This window comes from Octopus bimaculoides, chromosome 7, assembly GCF_046866305.1.
Source record: "Octopus bimaculoides isolate indiv1 chromosome 7, ASM4686630v1, whole genome shotgun sequence".
In the NCBI taxonomy this organism is placed as follows: domain Eukaryota; kingdom Metazoa; phylum Mollusca; class Cephalopoda; order Octopoda; family Octopodidae; genus Octopus; species Octopus bimaculoides.
Genome location: NC_142934.1, coordinates 24,479,180 through 24,502,741, shown reverse-complemented (window position 1 = coordinate 24,502,741; position 23,562 = coordinate 24,479,180). Strand labels below are relative to the sequence as shown.

Below are 23,562 nucleotides of genomic sequence, written 5' to 3'. Positions count from 1 at the left end.
TCAACAATGGAGTTTGTATACTGTTTCCTGATTAATAAATTACCCTTTCCTTAACCCTTTTGATATCATTCCACTCAAGACTACCCCTAGTTCTGTGATACAAATTTCCACTTTAAAAGAGATCTCAATTAAACTTTATATCAAAATTTTAAATTATGTTTCAAATATCAACTTAATATTGATAAAATTATTTTACTTAATTCTTCATAATTTTCAAAATGAATTGAAAGGTGGTATATTTCAACAAAAATAAGGTAACAAAAGGGTTATATTATTTATATTTCTAGTTGATCTATTTTTAATTAATTTAATGTCTTGCCGGTTTACAAATGTGAACAGGCTATCAGAAATGTTAATATGGAGAAGTTAAAAAAAAAAGTAAATAGAATTTGTCACAAATCTAGAAGTACATTAGACTAGAACTTATCCCTGTATCCATAGCTTTAAAATGACTGGGCAGATATAATACCCCTTACCCTGCCCTCAAAGGGCATCAGTCTGCTGCAGGATTAAACTCCAGATGCTGCTGGTGCTTATTTTGAATAGAGTAGATTGAAGCAATGTAAAATGAAGTGTTTTGCTCAAGAACACTATGCTCTATCCAGTTTGGGAATTGAAACCACAAACTTACAATTGTGAGTTCAACACCTGCCTTCACCGAACATTAATGAGGTAGATATGTGATGGTTTCAAAGTGGTGAGCTGGCAGAATCGTTACCTACTAGGCAAAATGCTTAGTGGCATTTTGTCCATGTTCTGAGTTCAAATTTCACAGAGGTTGACTTTGCCTTACATCCTTTCAGGGTTGATAAAACAAATACCAGTTGTGGACTGAGGTTGATGTAATCAACTTTCCTGCTCCCCTAAAATTTCAGGCCTTGTGCCTATAGTAGAAAGGATTTCTGGCTGTGTGATTAAAAAGCTTCTGAGCCACCATGAAACAAAGGCCATGCAGTGGAGAATGATGCTTTCTTCATGATGTTGGTAGAGGTGGACTGTGTTTAGCTGTCAAAAGATGTTACTGAGATAGGGTAATGACAGCTTTATCAAAATTCGCTGGAGGCTTCTGAATGTCCATCTCTACATTTTATTTCATCTGTTATACCTAAACACTAATAAATTTCAGCTAACTGTATTTGATTGAAATAACAAATGCAGTAAAATGAATTTGATGAGGAATAGAAGAGAAGACTATAAATAGTATATATTTTTTTGTGCTCACTTCCATTACTTGTCCATAGGTTGAATAAGAGATAGCAGCTTGGCTTCTTGAAGCCAACAGCAATGACTGAGTGAAATATTAAATATAATACACATTTAATATGAATATAAATTTACACACACAGGCATGGCTGTTTGGTCAAGAAGTCTGCTTCTCAACCACTTGCTTTTAGATTCATTCTCACAGCATGGTACCTTGGGCAAGTGTCTTCTGCTATAGCCTAGGGCTAACCAAAACCTTGTGATTGGATTTGGCTGGCAGAAACTGAAAGAAGTCTGTGTGTGTGTGCGTGTACTGAAGATGACAGATTAAACCTGTGGTTGGAGCAAAGCTTCCACTAGATCAAGGGTCACATGGCACTGGAAGAGTGAGGTCAACAAGATTATAAAAGAGAAGAGATGGGGTTGGAAAGACTGGAAGAATGGTGGTAGCAAAAAACCATATCAGATAGCTAAAAGAGAAACTAGCCATCAGGTATATTCAGATAGGCAGATGCAGAAGGAAAGTAGTCTGCCAATGTCTTGCAGCACAAAGATCAGATACTTGAGGTATTCCAGATTTGCTACACAGTGTGTGAGAGATAATCAAGATGTTGTGGGAGAGAAGTGTGTACAGACAGTGGTACACTTGCTCTTAGTGATCCTGAAAAGAAAGTGGCATGGAAGAGCTACTATGAAAAACTATTAAATGCAGAGAATGAATGGGAGAAAGGGAATCTTCCTCATGTGAATCCAACAGAGGTACCAGCTAGTCTAGTTGACAACAGCATCATAGAAAATGCAATTAAAAATATGAAGACAGGAAAGGCCCCTGATCCATCAGGAGCCACTGCTGAGATGCTTAAGATATCAGATAGAGATGGATACAGTCTAGTTACCTGTATAGTTAATCTGGTTATGCAAGAAGGCATAATCCCTAGTGACTGGCACAGCAGTATCATAGTCAGCTGTTACAAGGGCAAAGAAGATGCCTTAAATAGAAGTAATTATAGAGGCATCAAATTGCTGGACCAGGTGATGAAAGTGGCAGAGAGAGTTATAGCCCAATTAATTAGGAACAGAATTAGACCAGATGAAATCCAGGGAAAAGTACCACAGATAATATTGTCATAGTCAGGCAACTGCAAGAGGAGTATTTAGCTAAGAACAAGCTGTTGTACTTGGCATTTGTTGATCTAGAGAAAGCCTTTGACAGAATACCTCAATCTGTGATATGTTGGACTCTAAGGAAGTGGAAGCTAGGGATAGATGATTGGCTTGTAAAAGCAGCACAGGCCACGTACAGGAGTGCTGTTGGTAAGGTAAGAGTTGGCCACTGGTACAGCGATGAATTTAGTGAACAAGTAGGTATTCACCAAAGCTTGGTCCTCAGCCCCCTCCTATTCATCGTTGTCCTCCAGGCCATAACAGGAATTTAAGACTGGAAGCTCATGGGAACTACTATATGCTGATGATCTTGCTCTCATAGCAGAATCTGGAACAGAATTAGAAAAGAAATTCCAGGTGTGGAAACAGAACCTGGAATCAAAGGGTCTTAAAGTAAACTTAGCAAAGACCAAGGTCCTAGTAAGCAAGATATCGAACAGGATCCTTCACCCTTCCAGTAAAGTTAAATGCTGATGATGATGTGTGTCTCCTTCCTTGAACATCACTAATAGTTGTAAACCAAGCATTACTGTTATATGATGTTCATTTCTTATCTTCCATGAAAAAATATGAGTTTATTTGGAAACAAGTGACACGATGGGCATCCAGCCATACAAAATTTCGCTCAACGAACTCTGTCTGAACCATGCAAGTATGGAAAAGTGGACATTAAACTGATGATGATGATGATACACACACACATATATATATATATACACAATAATATTTGATATAAATATTGGTTAGTTGATTTCTCCAGTTACACTTTACATTGTATACAGAAAGTAAAGGACAACTACAGAGTTAACATAAGAGGTGCAGGTTGAGTGTCTTATAATTTTCTGATTAATGCACATTCTTTTTATGAAATTTTGCAGACAGGTTTGTGATGAAGTGGATTGCTATTGTATTGAGAAAATTTAGAAAACAATGTATTTATTGCAAATATACAAATGAAAAATTTGTTTTATCTAATTTTAAAGTAAATACATTTCTTTCGAAAATTTGTAATCATTTCATCATTTTGTATACGTACCATGAAATTTGATAAAAGTTATATTATTATTGTCTGTCGTATATTCTGATATTATCTGTGGATGAGGGCAAAAGTATATTTTGAAAATGACAGGTAATGCTCTAGTATGTGTGTGTGTATATAATGCTGCAGACATCACTTATTTTAATTGCATAACTTTTCAAAGCATCAAAACATTTAGCATCAGTTCTATGTAAAATGACCAACTGCATATGCAAATGAAGTCAAGTATATTTAAATTATTCATAACATCTCAAAGAATCCAGTTCATTTATATATTTATCTTACTTTTATGTTAGAAAATTATATAACATTCATGCTACTGAATAAGGAATAATGTTTTTACCTCAGCATTTGAATTAAGTAATATGAAGAATTAAGCAAATGCTACATCTCTAAAAGATTTTCTCTAGTTTCAGCAACTGAAGTTTTTAGGAGACTTTCAGACAAGTATGGGCAATTGCCTATAGTAAAGAATGGTACACATACATATACACATATCTGAACAGAAATAATGATGGAACTTAATTTCTAATTAACTCCTACAACAATACTGATTTATTAACTACTTGTCTTATTGATAGCACCATTAAATACACCCTTAACTACTTTTTCTACCTTTGTACATACCCAAATTTCTCATTGTCCACCAGTCTAACCCACCAAAGACATTTTCTAAATACCAAAAGCCAAGGTGTTGATTTAGTTCCGGGTTACTAACTTCCAACAATTATCCCAAGAAATATATAGTATCTGTGAGTTCATGTCTTTATACAAAGTCAAACTACATTCTCAACTGTTAACTCTCTTGTAGTAATTTTCCTGATTACTTACAACCATCGTTAACTGACATTTGTATTTTCTCACAGTACATGATGCTATCCTGTCATTTTCAAAAGTACCTTACTATATAATCTCATAAACTAAGTAATTAGCTTAACACCACCCTATCCTCATTGTCTGAACAATCTTTGAGGAAACTATAACATTTTCTTGTCCTTTCAATTGTTTTATTAACAAACTCACATTGATCACTACAGCTAGACTTTCAGCTAATATCAATAGAACTATGCTTTTGCTATACCTTCAGTTTCTTTATTTAAGTTATGACACTGATACATTCATATCATTTTGGATACACTTTCCCCACAGTGACATTGTAATTCACATATATATACTATTATACAATTTGAAACACTTCACCTTAATGTAAAACAGTAACAAATTTCTAGCAAGGCACACCTGGCATGTATCATCCAGCCTAGGGTCTAGGTATTTCTTGGCATTACACACTTTTTATCTCTTCAAAATTTCTCACCTTTGATAACCCTTCTACCTCACAATTCCACTGTTATAATGTCCCCTGCATGGCTGGGTGGACCTGCTCTACTTGTACAATAAGTCTTTTACAACATGTTATGCTTTATTTGTACCTAATACTTCGCTATGCTATAATCCCTAACATATTTTTCTAATTCCTTTCAGGGACATCTAACTTTTACATTGTCTATTCTAAGTTCATGACTATTCTTAACTTTATAATTTTGTTTTTATATTCTTTGCAGTAATCTGCAAGGGAGCTTCTTTCTTTTTACAGAAAATCAACCCTCTTTCAAGTACACATGCTGTAGTAGAAAGGACAGATGAAATAGATTGTTTTCTAGATTGCAACTCTGAACTCCCAAAACACAACTCTCAACAGTTCATAGTATCAAAATAGTGAACAATTTTTGAGTAACCAAATTAGATATTAAAGTTAATCCAGAATGAATCAGTAAAGTGAATCACATTTACATAAAGTTTAATTATAAAATATTACAATTCATTTGGTAATTACACTGACATTGTACCATATAAATGTTAATATTGTTACATGTACAACTGGGGGAAAAAAATTAATGTTCAACTTATGATTGTCTGAAAAAAAAAAAATTATAACCTGAAAACCTTACAGTGAAGCTTTTTTTTTAATAATCAATCTGTGTGTATAATTTCATTAAAGAATTGTTCAATCATCTCGACCATCTGGCTGGTATTTGATACAGCTGATTGGTTTACAATATTAACAATTACGAGATATTATAACACTGTGATTTATAATTTAATTTCAGATATTACAAAATATTCTCAAATAACTCAGGTAACATTATATAAGCATGGCTTTCATTAATTCTCTGTAATATATAAAATTTCCTTGCATTGTTTTACAGGAATTTCTTTGTGGTGTCATAATATATGAATTTATACAAGTTTTTCCAACTATTTCTCTTGTTTTATGGTTTGTTTTCCATGTACCTTTTTCTTGTGATTAGCCAAACTCCTTTTTATAGAGAAAGTTTTATCACAGATATCGCAACCATATGGTTTCTCACCTGTGTGAACAGGTCTGTGACGAGTTAAATGCTGATTATCAGAGAATGTTTTACCACAAATATCACAACTAAATGGTCTTTCACCTGTGTGGCCACGAAGATGAATTTTTAAATGTGTGCTCTGAGTGAATGCTTTTCCACAAACATCACAACGATGTGGATGGTCACCTGTGTGAACAGGTTTGTGACGAGTTAAACTTTGATTATCAGCATAAGCTTTACCACAAATATCACAGCTATATGGCCTTTCACCTGTATGCCCACGTATATGAATCGTTAAATGACCTCTTTGAGTGAATGTTTTACCACATATATCACAGTGGTGTGGCTTCTCACCTGTATGAACCCGTACATGTTGAGTTAAATGGCTATTTTGAGAAAATGCTTTACCACAGGTGTTACAGTGGTAAGGTTTCTCACCTGTGTGGATGCGTATGTGATTAGTTAGTCTACTACTGCTAGAGAATGTTTTACCACAAATATCACAGTGGTATGGTTTATTTCCTGTGTGACCTTGTATGTGACTAGTCAAACTATTACCTCCAGAGAAAGTTTTACCACAGATACCACAATGGTATGGTTTTTCCCCAGTGTGAATACGTTTGTGATTAGTCAAAGTACTTCTTCCAGAGAATGCTTTACCACAGACATCACAACGATGTGGCCTTTCATTTGTGTGAACTGATTTGTGAACATTCAGATAAGAGCTTCGAGAGAATGTTTTACCACAAATACCACACTGATATGGTTTTTCTCCCGTATGAATAAGTTTGTGACGAGTTAAACTGTCAATCTGTGAGAACGATTTCCCACAGATGTCGCAGCGGTGTGGTTTCTCTCCTGAGTGAATATACTTGTGTCTACTCAAATGACCATTCTGTGTAAACCTTCTGCCACAAACCTTACAATGATATGGCTTTTCATCAGTATGAATACGTCTATGATTAGTCAAAGTGCTGCTCTGAGAAAAGGCTTTATCACAAATGTCACATCGATATGGTTTAATACTTCTGTGTATAGTTTTGTGCCTTCTCAGATAACATCTCCGAGAAAATGTTTTACCACAGATTAAGCATTCAAAACCAGTCTGATCTGATTGAACACCCTTAGAGAATGAACGATTTTTAGCAGATGTTTTGTTACACATTTTAGAATATTTAAGTTTTATGCTTGTAAGAAGGACATTATATTGTGAGAATGTCTTCTTACGAATGTCAAAATGATAGGCTTTCTTCTGTGTATCTACACACTCCTGATTAGTTATGTCATCAGATTCAGGTTGTTTTTCAGAAGCCTGGCTTTCATCCAGTTTATCCTCCATAATTTTCTTACAAATATCTAAAAATGTTTGTTTAATTTCAAATGTGTACTGAAGGAAACTAAATTCTCTGAAACTTTTCAATAAATATTTACCATGTATTTTCTCTTACTGAGAAAACAAAAAAACATGATACTTGACAAAGTCTGTAGATGTCTCAATTGTAAAGAAACAGTTTTAAGATATTTTATTGGGACAGTTTCTCTTGCTAGAGTTCAATCTTGGAATTAAAAATCAGCAACTTGAAAACTGACTCCAGTTCTCAAGCTATACAGATATAAAAGACTTCCCAACAAAACCAATGAAATCTTCATGTTCCATAACTCAATTATAAACTGTTTATAGCTTTAATCTTAATTTCACAAAAAATCAAGGTTATATCGCTGGTTGGTGTTAGTAAGGGTATCCAGCCATAAAAACACTGCCAAAACAATGAAGCCTGGTGCAGTCTTCTGCCTAGTCAGCCTCTGTCAAACTGTCCAACCCATGCCAGTATGGAAAACAGATGTTAAATGATGATGATGATGAAAGAACAATTAATAGGGTTCTTGAATAATGTCCGTCTTCTGTTTTCAAAATCTGACAAAGTTCTTTATAAATCTTGAATCTGCAGTCACCATCTCAATGTTACCACAAACCCTGAAACAGAATATTAGAAAGCCAATGAAAAGGTAACAGAAAAGTTATTAGAGAGGAGGGACTTGACCAGAGACACTAAATGTTAGAATAATAAAGAAAAATCAGAAAATGTCTATAAAGGAAAGACACAATAGGAAGGACATTTATTAAAACTTTAAAGCAGGGATAACAGTAATGAGATACACATACATAAAAAGTAATAACAGGAGCTTTTGATGGAATTAAAATACAGAATGTTTTTAGTAAGGTTATGAACACTCAGAATACCATTAGCATGAAAGTTAAGTTAGTACTAACATATTTAATGTTGGGGAAAAGAGAAAAGCTAACCCTAAAAATAATTAACTGGTTAAAAAAAGGAAAGAACAACAATATCCAGTGACTAATATCATATTATTTTAAATGAGTTTTAAGCCCATTACCACCTCACCAGCAATGTACAGATTTCACAGTATATGCTAATGTCATGATGGCGAAACCACAAAGTTTATACTAGGTTACACAGTGGTTGGTGTAGAAAAGTAGAAATGCTTAGGCAATAAATAACTCAAGGATATCAACAGCATGTAAAATGTTTTGAACTTCTTATAACCTATACTTCACATATGAGGTTATAATAAAGCTGAAACATATACAATTTCTTCAATCATGAGACAATTCCTGAATCTCAATCAAGTTGTAATGATAATATTAAAGAAACCACCACAAATCACATTAAGAAACCAGTTCTCATTAATTCAGCAGATACCATTAACTAACCAGCTATAATGAGAAAAGCCTGTAGCATCATTTGGTAGCTGGAGTTTTAGGAGATCAAGTCACTCTTGTAGGAACCTACTAACACATATTCCCATTCTATTCATTGGAATTTCATACATTTGGAGAGATTGCAAAAGTTTCAGCAAAAAGATCAATGTTTGTAACATCATTCTGCCAAACTGCAGTTGTCAATGACAATTAGCATCAGTTTCAACTTGGCCACAGTTGCAATGCAAGTAGTATCATTTAAGCATATTATAATGCATTTGTATAAAGACATTGTGAATAACTATTTCAGCAAAGCACTCCATAATCTAAAGATTGCCAAATCGTTAGGTGTATGCTTTGCTGATGAGCTCATAATAATGGAAATAATTTTAATCAGTTACTTATGATTTTTTCTCACTGCATTATATATATATATATATATCATCATCATCATCATCATCAGCATTTAACATCCGTTTTCCAAGCTGGAATGGGTTGGATGGTTTCACAGGAGCTGGCAGGCTGAAGAGCTGCTTAGGCTACATGTCTGTTGTGGTATAGTTTCTATGGTTCGATGCTCTTCCTAACACCAACCATTTTACAGAGTGTACTGGGTGCTTTTTACATGGCACCAGCACCCATGAGCCTTCAATATTAGGATTGATCAGCTGTAGCAGGGTCATGACTGTATGCAAGGACAACCATGATTTTACTTAGCTTGACATGTCTTCTCAAGCACAGCAAACTGCCAGAAGTCTTGGTCCTTTCCCATCCCCTCTGTGAGGGCCCAATGCTGAAGATATTTTCTCACCACTTTGTCGCAGCCCCTTCCGCAAGTTTCCTCCACAATTAGATTGGTACTTCTTGAAGCAGCTGTCTCCATCTATACACAATACATGACCATGTCAGTACAATCTTCTCTCTTGCACATTACATCTGATGCCTCGTATACCCAGTTTTTCTCTCAAATCACTTACACTCTAACGTATATGTACACTAATATTACCCATCCAGTATAACATACTAGCTTCATTTCTTTCAGGCCTTTGCATGTCCTCAGTAGTCACAGCCCATGTCTCACTGCCATGTAGCATAGCTGTTTGTACATTCTCACTCTGATGGAGAGACTCTATGTTACTAACAGAGGTAGTAGCTCTCCAAACTTTGCCCAGCCCGTTCTTATTCAAGCAGCTATGCTTTCAGAACAACCACCACCACTGCTAACTTGGTCACCTAAGTAACAAAAACTGCTTACTACTTCTAAGGATGATCTCTGACATTTGAGGGAGTCTATTTTCTGTGCATTCCTGGTGTTTAGCGTACCTGCACATCTGACATATGTAAAGACTACTTTTTCTGTTAATCTTCCAGTGATACTGCTGCACCTCTTACATGTCCATAGCTTGCACTGGGTACACCATATATATATATATGTGTGTGTGTGTGTGTGTGTATGCATGTGTCATCATCATTATTGTTTTACATTTGCTTTCCATGCTACAACAGGTTGTATGGATTGTCATGGACCATATCAGTTCTTATTTATAGTTACTGCCCACCTAAATACGTACCAGCAGGCTGGTGAGCTGAGAATGGATGTGGGCTCAAGATGGGTTAACAAGGAAAATGAAAGGGAACCTGCAAAAGCAATGGCTCTGTTAAAAAGGAAACCAAACTAGTCTGCAAGTTCTATGTAAAGGGTACCTGCTGGCATGGTGACATTGGGACAGGCTGCAAATTTGCTCATCTCAAATCCCATGTGAGTGGTACTTGTTTCACTTGCCTGAAGACCACCACACACAGCTCCCAGGAGGAAAGAAACTGTGGATGCAGTGCAGACAGTGATTGCTGAACAACAGGCTTTTTTGGAGGTTGCACAGAAGATTGTAAGGCAGCTGACCTGGCTTCACCAAACATCCAAGGTGGCCACCTCTAACACTTCTGCACATGTTAAACCAGTGGCCGCTACTGACATCCTATATGTCACACCAGTATTCTTGCTGAACATCAGGGGCCTCGTAACGTCCCAATAACACAAAACACAGCACCTGAGAGACTTAGTGACATGTAACCAAGCAATATGCATATCACTAACCAGAAACTATGCTGGTCCTATGGACCACTGCTCTTAACTGTGGTCACCTTACAGTGTTGGATTAATAGTGGAACTTGAGGCAGTTCAGCAATGTTACACAAGGAAGATTGCATCGATGGAAGAGCTAAGCTACTGGGAGAGACTGAAAGAGCTACAACTCTACTCCCTGGAGTGAAGACGGGAAAGGTATGCAATTATATTTGTGTGGAAGGTACTAGAGGGGCTGGCACCAAACTTTGGAATCGAGTTATACCAGATCCCAAATTGGACGTCACTGCACTATTCCAAAGATCCCAATTGCCCCATTTAAGGTGAGGATCATGTACTGCAATAGCTTCGGATTCAAGGACCCACAGCTATTTATAACGCCTTCAGGGCTCACCATGGAGTGGGGGTAGATGTTTTCAAGAAACAACTTGACTTCTTGCTATCCAAAATCCCAGATGAACCAATATGAAAGTAAGAAACTAAAAAGAGGCAACATAGGATTGGCCATTAAAAAAGTGACTACACTGACAGTGCCTCTAGACGGCCACAGCCTTAGGGTTGAAACAAAAGAATAAATACATACACACAATTGTGTAGAAAAATACATACATGAGAACATACACCCACTCTCTCTCTTTCTCACATGCACATGCATACAAAAAAGGTGCATGCATATGTATTTATGGTATGCACGTGTATATGAAAGATAATGGGTGTACGTGTGTTTGTGTGCTGAACACAGTGCGCACGCACACACAAACATATACACACGTACATCCACTAATCTTTTATATACACGTACATACATCTTTCACTTTCTCCTCTCACTTCAAAGCAAATGACACCTTCCACACGTCATGAAAACAAAAGTTAAGAAATAAAAAATTTTTACGGAAATTAACGAATAATCTGACGTTTATGAAAACGAAAGAACACCCTTTTAAATGACAGCCATTTCAAATGCCTGTCAATAATTTAATAAACGCGATATTAAATAAATCACACACACTTCACAATTTCTTGTCGACCAAAGTGTAGTGATTTCTAACGAATGTTTTCTTTTCGATAATGTTATCTAAAGTTAAAGCAATAAATTAAATAACATTTCCACTTTTCGCTCAGGGAAAACACTTTACTTTTGACAAGATAAATACTTTTTTACTCGGATGAAGGTCCTGAAAACGAAGGAAGCGCCAAATCCTGGTGTCTGCAGCAAGACGACAGACTTAAAACTGATTTGGTCGAAATAAAATTCAGTGAGATAATAGCAATGGAGAATATTGTGACAATATGTGACGATTAATAACAAATAATTCAATATCACTAAGCTTAGTGCTGGTGAGTAGTTTCTAAAATTGATGTTTAACTTTTAAATGGAGATTAAACATAGCAATTAATACATATTGCAATTTGTTACAAAAAGAGATATTTGCATTACAAATACTAAAATATCATATTCAATAATAAGCTGACAACTTACTGTTTTCTTCATTTCTTTTTCTTACTGTTAGGTGCAATAATATTTAGAAATAAGCAGATTTGTGGCTCTTAAGAGACAATTTAGACACGATCATTTAGTAAACTTCCACTATAATAAAGCACTGACTAAACGATGTAGTTTAAACCTGAACGAATTACCAGCCACACTTTCGTAATAGCGAAAGCACGTTAGTGTAGAAATAATGTAAATAAAATTTAGCTAAGAGAAATAGGTAGTTTTTTAATGAAATTCTTTAAAAATCATCCTTCCGATCCTTTTTGTATGTCTCTAATGATTGCAGTTAGTGATATACTTTGTTTCCCCAACATAAAGGGAAATTTCAATTGGGAATTTCGGGCGTACTTCATTTAATACATCAATATTCAGTTAATTTAATGCAGCGAGCTGGCAGAATCGTTAGCATACCGGGCAAAATGCTTAGCGGTATTTCGCCCGCCTTTATATTCCGAGTTCAAATTCCGCCAAGGTCGACTTTCATCTTTTCGTCGTCGAAAAATAGGTTCCAATTGAGCACTGAGGTTGATGAAATCAACTTGCCCACTAAATTCCTGGCCTTGTACCAATATTCACATCATTCATTTAGATTCGCCATAAGATTGAGTTATTTCCACTAGCTCAATTTTGAAAATTACTGATGCATTTTCCCATGTTTAACCTATTTTTCTCTACATTTAAAACTCCTACCAATAGATCAAGCAAGATTGTGTAGAATAAACTGCATTTGCGGGTTCAATGATGTCCATTGCTGTCACCGTTTCAGTTAACAAAAATTAAATTTTGCCTTCAGCATGAGAAATAAAAATTTTCAAATTAATTTTTAATTTGCTGAAATCAGTAAGTTGCTAATAATTTATGCTAAGTTTTTACTTTCTTTCTCCAAATATCAGGGAAATTTCTATTGACCAGGTTTTTTTTTAATCCCCTGTATGTTTATAAAGACCTGCTTCGTTTAACATTGAATGAATGCAGGAAACACAAAGCTAGCTAGGAATAGCGTAAATACACAACCGTGTCCCCTTCTATCGACTTTGTTTCGTCATAACTTTTCTAAAAAATAGATTTTTTTTTTAATGAAATGTTCCACAAATACGGTATAGATTACGATTATATCCGAATTTGTTGCAAAATTGTTTTCGAAAGGATTGAGGTGATAAGAGTTCCAATAATTCACACGATTCGGTTTCGTTTCTCATACGTTTTCATGATGTAGGCTACAATTATGTTTTTTTTTAAATACTTATGAGGACGATTTAAACCTCTTCCTTCTGGAATTTGTTAAATGAATACCTTCTTTAAAAAATGAATATTTCCAGGGTTATAGCACACCAAACAGCTATACTCACTACCACGTAGTGTTTATTTCTACCCACTTTCAATAGTTTTTAGTGTTTTGCCTTCAATTTTGTTTCATTTTCAATTATTTTTATGCTTTTTAAAACCCTTCGTCGTTATTACTTTCTCTCTCTCTCTATATATATAGAGATAGATAGATACACATATTAGGAAAGTAAAAATAAGAAATAAGTGGAAATTTTAACGGTCAGTGTGTTAAATTTTAAGGCACAATAAGAAAATGACTCTCCCCAGACACAACAGAATATGCTTCAACACACGAAATCACATAAAAAATCTTGCAAACCAAATCCCAAAACGAAATATATATATATATATTAAGACAAATGATCACTGGTGCTCTAGTGGTGAGATCTTACTGAAAAGCAATACTCAGTTTCAGTATTCCTGCAATTCCTTGTTGAGCATAAAGAATTACATGACTATGTATAACATTAAAAAAACTAGTTACTTCATTCATTTTTCCCCTCAAAAGGTAGCACTTACAACTCTGACACTCTTTCTTGGCCTCTTCTGTGTGGTGGTCATGTGGCAAGAAATGTTTAAACACAAACTAGAAATTAAAATCTATTGCCTAAGAGATATTTACAATTTGCTAAGGGGAATTTAGTTGCTATTTCTAAAAATTCAAATGACTATAGAAGCTACATGAGTAGCTATTGTAGATGTGAGTAAAACAAAAGATGAGTATGAGGTGGAAATGTAAAGAAAAGTGGAGTCAAACCAAAAGCTAATCAGTTAAATGAATTGTGAAACTATGTTCCAGGTTCAGTTTTAATAATTATTTATAACTACTGTTGACACTGAAGTATTTATTATTGCCACCTTGTCAAAATATTCCCCACTGATATTCTTTCTTTGTTACCTGGATCGCATTTCAACTTAGTCATTTTGGAGTGCAACCTGATATGCAGGTTGTGACAGAAAAACCTCCCATATTATACACAGCTTTTGGTGTGGCGCTAGTAAAATTAAGCAGGTGGTAATGATGTCTTCATGAAGTTAAATGTTTTACCAATTTTTTTTCTTTTTCTAGTTACCACCGTGATTGGTGTCTAATATGCGATGGCTGTTGAAACATTTATCAAGGGTGATGAATCTGAGTTTACTTTTTTGCTGCACTCTTCTGAATACCTAAGGTTTTTAACTTTGATGTCTTTCTGTGTGTATGTAAATATAAAGGTTTATCCGGCAATTTCCTCCTATTGAAGCTTAGTGGATTTTATATAAATATTTTTGGAGGTGTAGTAAAATACTTTGCCTTAATTAGAGTTTTGCACCTCAACTGATTTGTTTACCATCTGACAGTTGCTACAACAGTACTGATGTCAGGGTATACATGTTAAGTTAATCCCTCAATGAGCATCTCCTCCTCCTAGTTATGGTGGTTTATTGAATACAGACAAAAGCCATAGAATATAAAAAATACCATACACCATTGTATCTCTAGTTTAACTGGTGATGATTCAATTTTGAGACACTGCCAAAGCATTGTTCATACAACTATGGCAATTATTCATTGACATATGGATATTAGGGGTTCTGGCTAGAAAAAAGGTGATCTATCAATACATCATCATCGTTTAACGTCCGCTTTCCATGCTAGCATGGGTTGGACGATTTGACTGAGGACTGGTGAAACCGGATGGCAACACCCGGCTCCAATCTAATTGGAGCCTGGTGTTGCCATCCCCAAAAATGTTATATTTTTTCTGGGACCCTCAGTCATCTTGTTTATGTAATGTGTAGTGCTGGGCCAGTCCTGTACACTACAAATACTGAAACATACTTAACAATATACCAATGATAAATTAACTTACTACTTTCTTTGTTGAAGGAGTTCTGATAGAAGCACACTATTCCACCAATTGTAACAATTTTAGATTTTGGTATTTTCAGATTTTTTTTTCGAATTTTTGTTCTACAAACTCAATCTTGTATGACTAAGCACACACACACACAAAAAAAAGCTTGATTTGAATCTTTTACTTCCTCCTCCTGAGATTCTCAAATTTTGAGGGGTAATTTCAGTTCATTAGGACTTTTTTAGCACACAATTTATCTGAAGCACATCAAACCAAAACCTCATGATCTTAACATAACAATTTTTGAAGAAGTTGTAAACTTTTCCTGCTATGTCAACTGATTTACAAACCATCTCTGTATTGTTCACTCCAGCTAGAGCCTCAACTGATTGCATTACAACTACATTCATCCTATACTATTCACACTCAAATGGTGTAGATATTACAAGACATAATCATTTGGAAAACTTCCATAAGAAAGAATTGACGTTTTAAAACTAAACTAATTGATGTATCAAATCATCAGCCATATTTTCGTAATAATGTAAGTTAAGTTAATGATGAGATCTTTAAATAAAATTTAGGTAATTGAAAGAACTAAAATCAAATCAATTTTCTCACAAGAACATTTATTGTGGTCCACTTGGATTTCTGTTTTACACTTCACCCATGACATTCTATTGATGTAAAACAGTTATTTTTATTCTATTAGCATAGTATGTGTGACATTTATCCAGTTTAATCTCTAGGTAGTCTCTTATGTTACCCTTATCTTTCTGCTCCTTTCAACATGTTTCTCACTTCATAAAACTATTTCAGTTATGGTGCTAACTGCTTGGTTTGGATCCTGCTCTGAGTATAAAGTTAATCACCAGCTTGTAGCATGTCATTTTTTAACAAGATGCTATCCCATACACCCGCATGGACTGTCACCTTACTGTGTTAGGTACGTTTTTGCACTTATATGACCTTGAGAGTTATACTAGCAGGGAGTTTTCACTTCCTGGTAGATTTAATCATACTAGAAGGGTCAAAGGATAAAATCCAGACCAAAAGGTAGTCCCCAGTCCTCTAGGCTAGAGGTTTAGTGTGGGGTTAACAGCCTCACCATAAAAAAAAAAAAACCTACACTCACTACAGAAATGTCAGAGAAGAATCAAAAGCTGGTTTCACAGACTTGGGGATCAGATGGATCTTGCAAAGAGAGAATGAAGCATTGCAGCTCAAGCTGAAAGGATGTTGCACAGCCGATACCTTTCCTGACAGCCATGAGCAAAGTCACAACTGTTTCACAGAACATCACAACATATGAAAGAGGCAAAACAGCACAAATGCTTGGCCAGTGCAAGAGATGCAACCTTGCCATACTCAGGTTGAGTGAAACATGATGGCTTCAAGCAGGACAAGAAAGACTTTCAACAGATGATTTAGAGCTTTACAGTGGACACAAAGATGAAAATGCCTCACACAAAGATATTGCTGTCATGTCCTCAAAGCAAGTGAATCAGAAACATAGTCTTGTGGAAGCAAACCCCCTATTTTATGAAGAAAGTGGCACTGGATTGGATAACTCTTCAAAGTGGTTTAATACAATGTTGCTAGGCAATCATTAAAGTGTAACTCCAAGGATAAAAGGAAGCCCAAGGAACTTCTAGCAATATAACCTGAAGAAGAGTGAGAAGATCAAGATGGAACTGGGGGGAAACTGGAGATGAAATCCCAGGACAAGAGTAGATGGAAAGAGATTATTATGCCCTAGGAGGAGCCAAGGGTCTGAGTAAACAAGTGACTATGCTATAATTATGTCTAAACAGATGCTACTAATTCCATTGAATCAGATTTCTACTTCCCTGTCATCTTCTTCAAGTCATTGCTCTATTCCAAATATCATTCATTTATGTTTTTTGAAATATATTTGACAATTTGAACAAAATAACCTACAAAGAATCTATTTAAATTAATTTTATAATTAATCACTCTTCTTCCAAAATCACAAACTTATATTTGGCTGAAAGAGCTAATGAAATGGCTTTTCAAGATTATTGGAATTTTAATCCACAGAGGCAAAAGTAACTGTCACAATTATCAACTGTTTAACATCAAAATAGTGACAGATGTCAGTGTAATCAGATCAGATATTAATTTTAAACCAAATTGAATCAATGAAGAGGTTTATATAAAGTTTGATTATAAAACATTATAACTTTATTATTTACATAAAGCCTCTGTAAGCTAGTTACATAAACATATGTAAATTTACATTCAGTTCCAGTACTGTGTTGAAGAAAGTTCTGGAAGAAAAATGTTATGGTTGAATGAACATACGACTCTTGTCTACCTTCCTCCACTTTCAATACAGTTCTATTGTATAAAATGTCTTATACTTCATGAAGTAATAATTTGTACAAATTCTTCCAACTTATTCTCTTGTTTTATGGTTTGCTTTTTATGTGTTTTTTGCTTGTGATTAGTCAAAATCTTTTTCTTAGAGAAACTTTTATCACAGCTATCACAATGATATGGTTTTTCACCTGTGTGAACAGGTATATGACGAGTTAAACTCTGATTATCATAAAATGTTTTACCACAAATATCACAACTATATGGTTTCTCGCCTGTGTGACCACGTACATGAAGTGTTAAATGACTACTTTGAGAAAATGTTTTACCACAAATATCACAGTGGTATGGTTTCTCACCTGTGTGAACACGTAAATGCTGAGTTAAATGACCATTCTGAGAGAATTTTTTTCCACATATATCACAGTTGTATGGTTTTTCACCTGTATGGATTCGTTTGTGTGTAGATAATTTACTAGAGAATGTTTTTCCACAGATTTCACAGTAGTATGGTTTCTCACCTGTGTGAGTACGTTGGTGGTTAGTCATATTACTTCTCCCAGAGAAGGTTTTCCCACAGACATCACAGCTGTATGGCTTCTCATTTGTGTGAATGTACTTGTGCCTATTCAAATCAGAACTTCGAGAAAATGTTTTAGCACAAATACCACACTGATAGGGTTTTTCACCTGTGTGAATACGTTTGTGAATAGCTAATTTATCACTCTGAGAGAATGATTTCCCACAGATATCACAGTTATATGGTTTCTCACCTGAGTGAGTATATTTATGTCTACTCAAATGACCATACTGAGTGAATGTTCTACTGCAAATATCACAGTGGTATGGCTTTTCACCAGTATGAATACGTTTATGATTAGTCAAAGTACTGCTCTCAGAGAAGGTTCTGCCACAGATATCACAATGGTGTTTTTTCTTGCTTCTCTGTATACACTTGTGTTTAGTCATGTGACAATTTTGAGAGAATATTTTACCACATACTGAGCATTTACAAACTTTCTGACTTGTTAAAGTACTCTTAGAGAGTTTAGCAATTGTTTTACTGTAAACATATTTCCTCTTCCAACATTTCTGAAGCATCTTTTGTTTCAATATGGCATTTGATTGTGTGAATGTTTTCTTATTGATGTTTAAGAGATATGATTTCTTCTGTGGATCTACACATATTTGATGAGATATGTCATTAGATTCAGGCTGTGTTTGATCACAAACCTGATTCACATAAAGTTTCACCTCCATAAATTTCTTTATATTTTGCAAGAAAATTTTTTAAAATTTGATTAATTTTTCTGATACTTCCAAATAAACACTGAAGTAACAATGTTATTTTTTTTTCTTGAGGCAAAAAGTGATGCTTGATGAAGCCTGTAAATTCTTTTGTTACAGGAAACAATTTCAAGATATTGTATTAGGACAGCTTTTTTTCGCCTAGAGTTCAATCTTGGAGTTAAAAGCCAGAAAGTAAACTGACTCTATTTCCCAAGATTCATCCAAATACACACATACCAAAACAGTTGTCTTGTCTATGCTGTAACCTGTTTATAACCTTAATTTACATTTCTCTGGCTTTTTGATAATATCAATTTTCTGTTTTCAAAATCTAACATATTTCTTGATATATCTTGAGTCTACAATTACCATTTCAATGTCACCACAAAACCTGGAATAAAGAATATAGGACAATGAAAAGTAAACATAAAGCTTACTAAAAAGGAGGCAATCTGTCAAAAATACTGCATAACAAAGAAGAATAGAAATATATACAGAAGTATGAACAATTGACATCATCATTTAACATGCGTTTTCCATGCTGGCATGGGTAGGACAGTTTGACAGGAACTGGCCGGCTGAAGAGCTGCCCTGATTCCATGTCTGTTTTAACATGGTTTCTATGGCTGGACGCCCTTTCTAACACCAACCACTTTACAAAGTGTACTGGGTACCTTTATGCAAAACTGGCATAGACACTTTTACCTGGCACCAGCATGGGTACTTTTTATGTGACACCAGCACCCATGAGCCCACCAGATTAGGATTACTCGGCTGAAAAGGGATGTAGGGGTCATGCCTGAATGCAAGGACAGCCATGATTTTACTTAACTTGCTGTGTCTCCTCAAGCACAGTAAAGTGCCAGAAGTCTCAGTCCCTTGTCATCTCCTGTGAGGCTCAACGTCTGAAGATCCCTTCTCACCACTTTGCCCCATGCTTTCCTAGGTCTACCCCTTCCAATAGTTCTCAGGTTGTAGGTTGTATGGTCCTAGCTTCAGTAGCAACAGTGTGAGAAAATAAAGTAATAATGAGAGTTAATACTGAAACATAGTTACAAAGAAGAGTAATTAATTTACTGATTGATATGAACTAATTATTTAGCTGAGAGAAACTTATTGATTTATCAAGAGTTTGACACAACTGAAGACAATTTAAAGAAATAAAGGGGTTTCTGAAATAATCATTAAATCATCTTAAATACCCTTAATATATGTCCTATATTTCATACAGATTGGTGTGATGAAATAGGGCTTAGTCATTTCTGACTTATGTTAGGGATCCTTAATAATGTTCAACATTTCACTGAGATAAGGAGGCACTAAAACATGGCTTTGATAATTAAATGCCCTTCCTAATGCCAACCCCTTAACAGAATGTGTTGGGTGTTTTTTTTTTTTCCATAGCATCACCACAAGTGAGGCTGCCCTGCAACTTGCTAGATTAGAGGGCCTGAAGAAGCCCCAATAATTGAAGGAGAATAGGAGAGAATATGATGATTTTAGACAAGGTGATGAGACAGAGTGAAGTATAAAGAAAATAAGTTGTAAGAGAGTGGTAGTGGAGAAAGTAATATAATAGTCACCCTTGGAGGAAGAACTTCTACCACTCCCATCTATTTTCCCCTCTTTCATGTTTTCTTCCCTCTATGCTTTCCACCCAAAACTCACCCTTATAATGTGGGACAGTCCTGAACCACAGATAGACGACCATCTTGTCTTTCATACCCTCAATTTCTCATTGACCACTAATCCCTTTTGTATACTCTCTCTTTTACTCTTTTACTTGTTTCAGTCATTTGACTGTGGCCATGCAGGGACACTGCCTTTAGTCGAGCAAATCGACCCCAGGACTTATTCTTTGGAAGCCTAGTACTTATTCTATCGGTCTCTTTTGCCGAACTGCTAAGTTACGGGGACGTAAACACACCAGCATCGGTTGTCAAGTGATGTTGGGGCGACAAGCACAGACACACAAACACACATATATATATACATATACATATATACGACGGGCTTCTTTCAGTTTCTGTCTACCAAATCCACTCACAAGGCTTTGGCCGGCCCAAGGCTATAGTAGAAGACACTTGCCCAAGGTGCCACGCAGTGGGACTGAACCTGGAACCATGTGGTTGGTAAGCAAGCTACTTACCACACAGCCACTCCTGCGCCTATATGTATAAACATTTTTATTTAAAAATACTCTTTCAAGATGGACAAAAAAAGGTATCTAGAAAAAGTTAGCTGTACATTCTTTTATAAAGTAATCTTGATCAAATGAAAGCGCCCTTAAATGCAGCAAGATGGACTATCTATTTAATATACTGGTAGTTGGAACAGTAAATCAAGGTCAATGATTGGACAAATTAAACCCATATCTAGAGATGATTATTGATCCCATCAGGATTAATAATGTGTACATCGTTGTTAAATTTTGATTCATTGCTACACATTGCACTTTCACACTCTCTTTCTCTTACCCTCATGCCACTCTTTATTGACATCTACCACTTGCACTAACCATTGTCTACCTTTATCACTATCCATTACTTGCTCTCTCTTACCACCACTCATCTTTACTGGTAACCCATCATGCAACCCAGATATATATTTCTATTCAATCTCCTTATCAATAAGCAATGTACTGTAGAGAGGACTGCTCAATCATGTCAAAGACATGACAGTTCTAGAACTACAACCATGATACAATGTGTCAAATACTTTCTGTAAAGTGGCAGGTGTTAGGGAAGGGTGTCCAACTGGGACAACAATTTCAAGACTTGAATATATGAATGAGATGTGGTCTTCTGATCTGTGTAGATACTAACTCTGAACAAGAACTTGGATCACTTATACCTGTATGATCCATGCCTGCATAGAAAGCAGATGTAAAGATGAAGAAAATGAGGTGACAGGTGTCTTAGTGATAAGCAATTTATCAGCCTTCAAAATAACGTCAGAAAGTTGGTCATCTGTTATAATTAGAATACTTCGTGTCCGCAAATAGTTTTCAAAATTGGATATCACTAACGTTTACATTTGAATAGAAATTAAATAAGGATGTAAATAATTCCTCACCGTTAATGCGTACATATTGTGGGTTGTTACAACAGAGATGTTTACACGAGAAATACTAAAACAAAATATTCAAATGATTAGCTATTGACGTCAGATAACTTACTGTTTTCTCATAATTTAGTGCAATAATACTGGGAGATGAAGCGATCATGTTTTCTTCGTGACCATCGGATAAATTTCAATAACACAGAAAAGAAAGACCAAATTTGATACACTGCATCAAATCATCAGCCGTACTTTCGTACTATCGACAAAAAAGTTAGTGTCAACATTTTTTCCCGTGGAAAACACTAGAAAGTGTACTATAAAATAATTGTGGCAGTGAAGAAAAAAAAAAGATAAGTATTAGTCAATGATTAACATTGTTTTTTCCCCCTAAAAAAATATTGCAGGAGAAAATTCGGTACAACTTAAATACAGAGGTGCCGAAGCATCTACGTAACGATATAACGGGGAGGTAATATACTTTTACCAAAACTACTGTGACTTCACATAACCCTAACACTTTTAATAGTAGTTTTGGTAAAACTAAATTACCTCCTCTTCATATCGTTACATAGATGCATTGGGACGTCTGTGTTTAAGTAGTGCCGAAAATTCCAGATATGTTTAGGCTATGAATCGTAAATGTGTTGTTAGACGCAATTAGAACAAAGCGCACGTTTATTTCAATTTAATTTATGCTACCTGCAACTTTTGAACAACATAACTAGCGAACAGCTACAGTATAGAAAAGCCTATTCGAAACCAAATCCACTTTTCTCAACAAGGGCTGCATGTTTTCTTTTGAATGTTAGCAGTTTTCGCAGATTTACTTAATTTTTCGCGGATTATCTAATCTTTTCACTACAACGTTCATACATACATGTGTGCATGCCTACACTCAGTTACACACATGCACGTGTCTTCATTGACTTGTTTTTCCATGTCTGTACCTACTCAGCTCATTTTAAAATTATAGCATGGATTGGGAATGCACTTTCTTGTCTCAGAAAGTCTGCAGCTGCACTGTTCTCATTACTGAATCACGTGCATACTCACTTAATGCTGCCTGAAGACAAAGCCAATCTGCATACAATACACACAGAGCAATATTGAACTATTCAGACTCACTTGAATAGATACCTGTTCCATATACATCACCTCAGATTCTGTCTCCTGATATGCACTGTTTTTCTTGGCTTTGCATCACATCTATCTACAACTTAATACTTTTCATTCACAATTTTAAACGTTTTTCAATTTTCACATAGTTAACGTTCCTGTAAGTTTTCCTAGTATCGATCCTTTGCCTCCAGCAAATTATCTGGGAAGATGTGTGATATAGCAAACAGCTACAGTATACTGTAACTATAGCTAAGTGGAGTTGTAACCAAATCCACTTTTCTCAACATTATCAAGCAAATCTTAAACCTATTATTTTCTCGCTTCTGTGCTCAGAAATTAATGTGAATAAGTTGACCTCTTGATCTTTCTCTGGTTGTGGAAGGGTCAAGACAGATAATATAAGAAAAATAGTAGTTTTGTTTCATCACTGTACTGTTTGGGAGAAAGATATAGTAAAAGATAATAAAAGTTCTACCTTCACACATCTACTCTTAAATGACCGAAAGAGAGGCTGATAGGTCTTCATAAC

The 23,562-nt window shown here is 35.4% G+C and overlaps 3 protein-coding genes across 9 annotated transcripts in view; 1 reads left to right on the top strand and 2 right to left on the bottom strand.

Moving 5' to 3' along the window:
* Window positions 1-5,187: 5,187 nt before the first annotated feature.
* LOC128248341 (uncharacterized) overlaps window positions 5,188-23,562 on the bottom strand; it is a 29,170-nt gene continuing 10,795 nt past the window's right edge. The window contains exons 1-2 of one of the 2 annotated variants that reach the window (XM_052969352.2): window positions 12,043-12,157; window positions 5,188-7,732 (exon numbers count right to left, since the gene is read on the bottom strand). In XM_052969352.2, the coding sequence (XP_052825312.1) occupies window positions 5,663-7,096 (1,434 nt within the window). In that variant the 5' untranslated portion in view covers window positions 7,097-7,732; window positions 12,043-12,157 and the 3' untranslated portion in view covers window positions 5,188-5,662. Of the gene's footprint in view, window positions 7,733-12,042; window positions 12,158-23,562 lie in introns of those variants that run through there. The other variant, XM_089355847.1, reaches the window with a different exon arrangement.
* Window positions 12,217-23,562, top strand: part of LOC106881327 (uncharacterized) — a 34,753-nt gene continuing 23,407 nt past the window's right edge. Inside the window, exons 1-3 of one of the 4 annotated variants that reach the window (XR_016242735.1) lie at window positions 12,217-12,897; window positions 14,453-14,555; window positions 16,041-17,154. The gene's annotated coding sequence lies outside the window, so the exon portion shown is untranslated. Of the gene's footprint in view, window positions 12,898-13,203; window positions 13,270-14,452; window positions 14,556-16,040; window positions 17,155-23,562 lie in introns of those variants that run through there. The other 3 variants (XR_016242736.1, XM_089355851.1, XM_089355852.1) reach the window with 3 other exon arrangements.
* LOC106881332 (uncharacterized) lies at window positions 17,399-22,767 on the bottom strand. 3 transcript variants are annotated; one of them, XM_014931683.3, is made up of 2 exons: window positions 21,927-22,767; window positions 17,399-19,242 (listed from the first exon to the last, which is right to left on the bottom strand). In XM_014931683.3, exon 2 carries the CDS (start codon window positions 18,819-18,821, stop codon window positions 17,607-17,609), a length of 1,215 nt encoding a protein of 404 aa, XP_014787169.1. In that variant the 5' UTR covers window positions 18,822-19,242; window positions 21,927-22,767; the 3' UTR covers window positions 17,399-17,606. The 3 variants fall into 3 exon arrangements, with proteins under 3 accessions (XP_014787169.1, XP_089211983.1, XP_014787168.1); XM_089355857.1 differs by having other exon boundaries at window positions 17,399-19,844; window positions 22,030-22,767; XM_014931682.3 differs by having other exon boundaries at window positions 22,030-22,767.